General features: G+C 44.8%; 1 protein-coding gene across 1 annotated transcript; it reads left to right on the top strand.

Annotated features, from left to right (window-relative positions):
* Positions 1 to 1,535: 1,535 nt before the first annotated feature.
* prdm13 (PR domain containing 13) lies at positions 1,536 to 7,626 on the top strand. The gene is made up of 4 exons (XM_034874047.1): positions 1,536 to 1,822; positions 3,143 to 3,274; positions 3,394 to 3,514; positions 5,584 to 7,626. The coding sequence occupies exons 1-4, from the start codon at positions 1,655 to 1,657 to the stop codon at positions 7,071 to 7,073; spliced, it is 1,911 nt and encodes a 636-aa protein (XP_034729938.1). The 5' UTR covers positions 1,536 to 1,654; the 3' UTR covers positions 7,074 to 7,626.
* Positions 7,627 to 8,328: the final 702 nt, after the last annotated feature.

Raw genomic sequence — 8,328 nt, 5'->3', positions numbered from 1 at the left:
CACACACACACACACACACACACACACACACACGTCTGTTAATTATACTGATAATGAATTCCATCCCATTGTATTGATGAAAAATGCATGTAGATGCCTGTAGGCCTATATTAAAAATTAGACAAAATTTGCATATTTGTCTTTTTGTTGTTGTCATGAAGGCTGAAAGCAGAACTGCTCGTCTTTGCTCGAGATTTTTAGATTTAGATTTTTTATACTGTAAACTCAATCAACCAACTAATCAACCAACCAACCAACCAATCAATCAACCAACCAACCAACCAACCAACCAACCAACCAAGATCCTCGAGCCAATTAGTCAACAAAATGAATCATTTAATCCCAATAATTTCTATCTTATTCACATGGTAACTTTGGGACTTTGGCATTGATTTCAAATTTCAAACAATATTGAAATATTTCATTATCGTCTATAATAATTCTATATTCGCATACTATTCCTGTAAGGCTTTTTGTATTGTTCCATTTTTGTCACTGATTTATAAAGGAGAAAAAACAAGTGTAATTTCGTCACTACAATTGATAGCTGAACTAAGGCCAAAATAAGGAATTTTTCAAAATAATCGTTAGATAATTAATAAAATTAAATCTCGCACTTGCACATCGGCGCAATGTACGAGTTGAATAAGACAAGACAGGAAAACCACAAGTGTGTGTGTGTGTGTGTGAGTGTGAGTGTGTGTGAGTGTGTGTGTTGGGAAGATGCTGATGGTTATTCCCTGTTTTTTCTCTCTCCTCCTGCTGCTGGTTCCTTTCAGTACCTGCCTGATCTCAACCCGGCACACGCCGAGAGTCAATAGAAGTTAACAAGTCCTCTAAACTTCCCTGCTCTTTTGTTAAACTAAGGACACAAAAGGAGGAGGGAGAAGAAAGCGCTTTGAAGTATATGAAACCCAAAGAATGCCGGCCAAGTAGATTTAAAGTAGCCACTGATTTCCAAAAACCGCCTTGAAAGGAGAGAATGGAAAAGGGTGAGGATTTATGGACAAATTATACAGTGGATTTGTCAGTTAAAATATCGGAACTGTCTGGAGGACAAAGCCACATGCTGAGGATTAATGGTCTCTCTGGACCTTTGATTCAGCTCCCTCTTTTCTCTGGCCTTGACAAATTGGATTTTGGGGATGGGAAGGTCGCCTGGCCCTTTGTGTCTCTTGACCAGTTTGGAGCAATTCATTATGCGTCGGGGTGAGGGAAAGTCTCCATGTGACCACGCAGGGCCCGTTTCCCCTCTCCTCACAGCTGCTGGGGGAGCCCAACTCTCTCACACTCACACACATACACACACACACACACACACACACACTCGTCGCTGCAAACTCAGGACCGCTCCACCCTCCTCCCCCTTTTAAACTACCTTACAGCACAGCATCACCTCTCTGAACGCCCCCCCCCCCCCCCCCCCCCCCCCCCCCCCCCTGAGTTGGAGAGGTTGGTGAGGGGTGGAGGGTGTGGAGAGGGGTGGAAAGGGGTGGGGTGGGGGGGGCACCTTGCCTGCACCGTCACTAGAAAAGCCGGAGAGCATAACGCCACCGCGTCACTTTGAGGGCGGATATCGGCCGGTCCTCATCCTCTCTTCCTCCTACTCTTCCTCCTTCCCCTGCACTCTCCCACTCGGTCTCCATCAGCCTTCATGGTTCTGATCTCAGCCCACGCCATGCAAGCCACCCGGGCGCCCACCACCGTCAGTGTGTTTGCGGACTGCAGCATCCCGGCCGGGCTCCGGATAGGACCGGTACCGGGCATCTTCAAACTCGGGAAATACGCGTCGGACCGTAAGGAAGTTGGACCCAAGAAGAAGGTAAGAAAACAACTCCCAAAATATATTTTTATCTTTAAGTTTTTCATTTCATATTTTTGGCCAGGCCTGCAGCCAAAGAAAGGCGTCTAATTTTGGAATATTTCGGATAAAAGTTGCATTGTTTTATAATTTTTTTTAAATACACTTGTGTGTATTTGTAGTCTTTAATTTAGTCATTCCAAAATGGCATCAAAAACTTTTTCAAACAACTTTACTTTTTTTTTTTAGAGTTAGGGTTATTTTTATGGGGATATTTTGCGCAACGGACTTCGAGGAATAACCCCCTAATTGCCTATATAAAAACTCAACTTTGGTATAGGATGCTTATTAAAAACGAACGGACTGATTTGGATTTTAAAGCTGCACTGTCAGCCTCCGTGGGGCCGTCGGTTATTAATTGGTTTGGCCTGTCAAGTTGGAAATAACGGAGCTCCGTTAGTTGGCCGACTTGTCAGTCTGTGCTTCTACTTAACCGGCCTAATGGGGGACCCGGCTCTGGGACTCCACGCCCCTCAGCCGCCTCACATTTCACCGCATGGCTGGCCTGTTCTCCCGATGAGCCGTTTAATTTTAATGTAACCCGGCCACGGAAAGATGGCGCAGAGGCCCCACAGCCTGGGGCTACGCGTAAAATCCCTTTTTAACAATAACACTGATAAATGGTCAAACGAAACAAACTGCATACAGGGTGTTGGATTTGTCTGAGGATGAGATCCAGAGGAGTCCAGATTTGAACACATATCCATACCCAGAGCCTGTTATTGTTGCCGCTGTCAGCCGTTGTGATTGATGCGTCTAAATGCTTGGCCCCGGGCTGCCGGCGATCATCAGGTGCAATCTCTGCGTCAAATGTCACGCTTCGACCTTTAATGTCCTCGAACAGTTTAGAAACGCTTTGACACTCCTCAAATTCGTTTCCCATATCAACTCAATTAGGCCCGAGTGTCATTTTCTTTAGTTGATTATCAGCAGAGCGGATAAAGACGCATTACGCAGCGCTTTGGTCATGCGTGGCCGTTCCACCTCCAGGTAGAATGGTCACTCTATTGGGGTGAAAAAATATGAATAAACAAATGGATGAATTAAAAAAAAAAAAAATAGGAGGATTAATACAAAAATTACATCAAAAATAGAAAAGAAACCCGCTAAAGTTGCGCGTTTGGAAAAAAAAAGCAGAAAAAAAGAGGCCAAATGAGTTTTTAGCTGCTGTGGTGTGCTGGATTAGCTAGGAGGATTAGTTGGTGTTCCCCATCGTTATCATATATCGTCTGGTCAATTGTCTCACTCATGCTCACTCTGACTTTTGTCTTGCCGCCTTAGATCCGCTTGGTACGGGGAGAGTTCGTGGACGAGTCCGCCTGTCCCGTTCCAGACTGGATCGGATTCATCCGCGCCGCCAGAAACAGCCAAGAACAAAACCTGGAGGCGGTGTCGGACTTACCTGGCGGACAGGTGAATATTCATCCCATCACGTTTAACCCAGTGTCATGATTTCTTCTCCCGGTTGGACACTTTACTTCAATCTCTCTGCTTCCTCTTCCCCTGTTTTTTTTTTATCTTCTGTTTTGAAGATTTTCTACCGCGTGCTGAGAGAGATCCCCTCAGGAGAGGAGCTCAGTGTCTGGTACTCCAACGCTCTGGCTCAGTGGTACGACATCCCGACCACGGCCACTCCCACGCACGACGAGAAAGGTAAATCACTCTGCTGATGTTGATCCACTGGGCCCATTGTCTGGCAATAAAAAGATGGGAATTTTAGAAAAAAATAGGACTACATGAGCTCTGAGTTATAAAGTTATTGCTGTGAACACATGTGGAAATTTGGGGATTTTAGATGTAGTCCAATAATACTAATTATAATAATAATTCCAAATACCGAATCGGTTTTAGATGTGTGTTTTTTATTGCATATGTATATACGTCTAATTCTGGTGTCAGGCCTGCCCTCAGCTCCACAGTGACACCACATCGACATCTTTACACAGTTAAATGGCTGTCAATAGCCGTGATGCCCCCCCCCGCCCCCCCTTTATCGCTCAGAGATAAAAAAATCAATCGGATGTTGTTTTTTCCTCAGGCGGCCTAGTTATTTATTTTTATCATTTATTAACTTATTTATCCCCGAAAATAGCACTCGTTTCAATTGATGACAACAAATCACTGTCTTTAAAAAAAAAAAAAAAAAAAAAATCGGTTAAATAACAGCATGGCGGTTTTACTTCAGGCCTACAGCATCGATGATCGAATCGATATTTAATGAAAGTGTAGCCTTTATTCACTTGACGTGGGCCACTAACAATTTAATATTGACTTGTAAAAAGATTATTATATTATATACACACACACACACAGCACAATTAATGAGGCACTAGATCCTAATCTTAGATTTAATTACCACGGGTAATATTTCTGGTTTGGCATCGGCCTGGTTTGGATTTTAATCGCCTTGTTTGGGTAGCAGTAGGCTTGGGGATTAATTCCTAATCTGGGCAAAACACCATCTCAGCAGGAACTAATCCGTTAGGGGAAAAAAAAGATCATTTACAGCAGACACTTTGCAGGGAATTCCATCAATTCACATTTTATTTGGAACTGTAAGGGCCTCTTAACGGATTGAATAAATGTGAAAGCCAAACGGCGAAGCTTCGAAATGACATTAAATTCGCGTCGATTCAAAAGATAAGTGCGATAAAGTAATTACCGGGCTGGAAGAAAAATAATAATAAAAAGGCAATTAAAAGCAGAAATGAACGTGTCTCGGCGACCGTGGAAGGAGAAGAAGAGACGAGACGGAGGTTAACAAATGTCAGCGCGTCATTAATATTCATGTATTCAAAAGCAAATAAATTCAAAAACAAGTGCTTCACGGTAAATTAGGTGGGTGCGTCAAGGTATTGTGGCCTAATGAATGCTAACTTTTATATGGGGTGTATATTGCTCTGGTTCTCCGGTCCAACACCGTGTGCGCTCCTGGACATACGCGCTCTCCCATTATCAGGCGTCAACAGATGGGCCCGCGCCATTGTTTCTGGAGACTTGCGATTTCAAGCAACAGCTGCTGTCACTTCCACGGGAAAGCGCACATTGAGGGGAAAGTCCCGCATTCAATGCATCGGTCTCTGAGCGCCAGATTGGGCAGGGCGTTTGCTCTTATGATGGCGATCATAAACAATGACCCGTATGAGGATTACAAAATCATTACATCTATATTAACCTCTGAGTGCTCGACTGGGGGGTCATTAAAATGGCCTTCTGTGTCTATTACCATTTGGCACCGGATCGCAGAAACCGGATCATATCCATTTAACCTTACATTTAAATTTAAGGTGATGTGCAGTGAGTTACTGATGGAAATTTTGCTCTTTAAAAGGGACATTTTCAAAGTAAAATTGATACAATATAACAATGTTTGAATATGGGAATAACTCGATTTTGATGCCAAATGTATGCGTTTTTTATTGCATTACACTCTTCCATTTGTTTGCGCGTGTTGTGTGTGGTTATAGTGGGAAGTGTGTGTGTGTGTGTGTGTGTGTGTGGGGGGGGGGGGGGGGGGGGTCACTTGTCTGTGTAGGCGCTACTCACAGGTCTTTTTTCTACAGGTTGTTATTTCCATTTTACGCACAGACGTGACATTTTACGCACGGGAATGTAATGTAAATCATGTAATTAGTATTAAATCTGGCTTCACGCTGTGTTGGGGGACTTAATGACCCGCATCCATCTGATAATTAACGCCACGTTTGCTGCTGTCTCTACAGGTGAGGAGCGTTACATCTGCTGGTACTGCTGGAGAATCTTCAAATACCCGAACACACTCAAGGCCCACGTCCACTTCCACTGCGCCCTGAGCAATGGGCGGGGGTTTGTGAACAGCGAGCAAGCCAGAGGCACGGAGACCTTCAGCAGGTCACCAAAGTCTGGAGACATCCCCAACACTTCCACCTCTCCGAGGAGCGGCCACAGTATCTCCTCCATGTCAGACTCTGGCAGGCGGGGACTGTCCTCCTTGCCGTTTCTACACAAAGTGGGACTGTCAAAGAAAACCAGCTCAGAGGAGCAGGACAGGGCCCTCGACATGAGCGTTACATCCGCCAGAAACCAAGGACACATCCTCGGCCTCGGCGCCACATCCTCAGTGCTGAGCAGCATGGGCTTCCACCCGGGTGTGCGCTCTGCCTTCAAACCGACCGGCGTCTCCAAAGTCCCGGGCGCGGACTCCTCCAGAGAGGACGCCAACGGGAAGCTGAGCGGCCTGGGGTTCAGCAAACTCATTGGAAACATGAAACCTATCCGCAATGTAGGCGAGACTCTAAATGGAGCAGGGAACCCCCCTCCCAAGTGCCCACCTGCAATTATGGACTCCGCATCTTCAATGGTGCCATGCACAAACGCTATCCGAGGCTTCCCGTTGCTGCCTCACATAGAGGAGAACTCAGCTTTTAAGCACGTGGACAGTCGGATGCACCCCGGGCTGTCCCCGTCCCGTTACCCCCAGATGCCCCCTGGACTCCAGTTTGAGAGGTTCTCTCTCCCTCACTTCGACGGCGTCAAGACATATGGTGGAGACTGTAACATCCCACTCATGCCCCTCACCGTCTACAATGGGGAGCTCCTGTACAGCTCGCCTTATTATCCGCTAAAATTCCACTTCAGCAACCTCCTCAAGTACCCGGAGTCCATGTCCTACTTTGGCGCGCCCTCACTGAACCATGACCTGGGCTCCATCACCAACATCGACCGGGAGATCGCCATGCACACGCAACAGCTGTCTGAAATCGCGTCGGAGAAGAACCGGACGAGGCTGGACTCCATGCCCACCGGGAGCGCCAGCACTGCCGGGTCAGGCAAACCGAAAAAGGGACACCTGTGTCTGTACTGCGGCAAGCTGTACTCGAGGAAATACGGCCTGAAAATCCACATGAGGACTCACACGGGTTACAAGCCGCTAAAGTGCAAAGTGTGCTTCAGGCCGTTTGGAGACCCCAGCAACCTGAACAAACACATCCGGCTCCACGCGGAGGGCAACACGCCCTACAGGTGCGACTTTTGTGGCAAGGTGCTGGTGCGGAGGCGGGACCTGGAGAGGCACGTCAAGTCCAGACACCCGGGGCAGACGGTCAAGAAATTGGAGGACAAACCGGGCGGCGTGTTCGAGGACGCGGAGCAAAAGAGCGACAACGACAGCGATGTGGACGTGTGCTTCACCGACGACCAGAGCGACCAAGAGTCGACCAAAAACAATGACTGAGAAGTTTTCGTTTCCAGGAGAGAGACCGCTCATTGACTTTAATTTACGTACACAAGAAAACATGGCATTTAGTCTGAATCTTTCCATTTTAGACACTGACCCAATGGCGCTGAACTGCATGGCACCAAACTGTCAAAACCTAAAGAGAATTCGCATTTGGAGTGTTCCTTTTTGACTCAAAGGGGACTTATTTTTTGAATTTGGTGTTATGTCTGTGACTTATTCGAGAAAAATAATAATTATCCTAGCCTGTATTTAGTTGTTAGTCACGTGAAATGTTCTTTGGCTTGCTCACGGACAGACATTGTTCTGCTCGGCCTATGACGTGTGAACCATTCAAAAACTCCAGGGATGCTGCAAATCCATAATTGTTTTCAGATTATTACTATTATTATTAATAATCTTTCTGCGTCTCAAAACATTGGAATTCCAGAACCATCACAGCATCTGCACACAAAACAATAATCCAACATCACCTCCAGGCATTTTCAATGGAAAATCAACCAAATATAGGGCTGAATATGAATATGAATATGGATATGAATTTTAGGGCTGGATATGAATATGAATATGAATATTAGGGCTGAATATGAGACTTATAAAAATATTTTTTTGCAGTGTAAAAACAGTTGACTTTTATAATGTGTCTCCCACTGAGAAAGGATATATGCGTTTATTTAACTAAAGGCATATTATAAAAAATTATAATTCAATCAAATTCCGTCACACTGGATAGGGATGCATTCTGGGAAATTATGAGCTGCAAAATATATGAATATGATTCTGTTCCATTTTGTTAAATGTTTGCATCATTCTCACATTCCCTTCTGAACTATCAGTTGCACTTTAAAGACAACAATGGGCATTTCATTTCAGCAAAACAGATGCATTATGATTTATTATAATCCAATTTATTTCCATAACTCCATAAATGAGCTCGGAGTAACACACTGTACTTAAATTTGCACTTTCCCCCCCCCCACCCCGTTTATTTAAGGAACTATTTCTAGAGAAAGGAAATTGTATTGATTGCAGTTATTGCCTATGTAAAGAAGTGTAAAGTATGATATTTCACATTTCGGTGGAGAAGTGTTGTATATGTTCTAAGTGATATTGTCTATGAGCGCAATATTTCCTCCTGTGTCCATCAAGTCGTTGGTTTTTGAATAAATTTTAATTTAAATATCAAGAAAAAGGTGTTCAAGGCTATCTTTTTTTAATGGCTCCGTGACATGTTCAAATTCACGCGATAAAA

Source organism: Etheostoma cragini, chromosome 6 (assembly GCF_013103735.1).
Source record: "Etheostoma cragini isolate CJK2018 chromosome 6, CSU_Ecrag_1.0, whole genome shotgun sequence".
Lineage (NCBI taxonomy): Eukaryota > Metazoa > Chordata > Actinopteri > Perciformes > Percidae > Etheostoma > Etheostoma cragini.
This window is presented reverse-complemented; position numbering and strand designations above follow the sequence as displayed.

What these genes read in the sequence shown, in the direction of transcription:
- prdm13 (XM_034874047.1), top strand. Translation starts at nt 1,655, where the DNA reads ATGGTTCTGATCTCAGCCCACGCCATGCAAGCCACCCGGGCGCCCACC. An exon ending in CGGACTTACCTGGCGGACAG is followed by an intron (nt 3,275 to 3,393) that starts GTGAATATTCAT and finishes TCTGTTTTGAAG; the next exon opens with ATTTTCTACCGCGTGCTGAG. An exon ending in TCCCACGCACGACGAGAAAG is followed by an intron (nt 3,515 to 5,583) that starts GTAAATCACTCT and finishes CTGTCTCTACAG; the next exon opens with GTGAGGAGCGTTACATCTGC.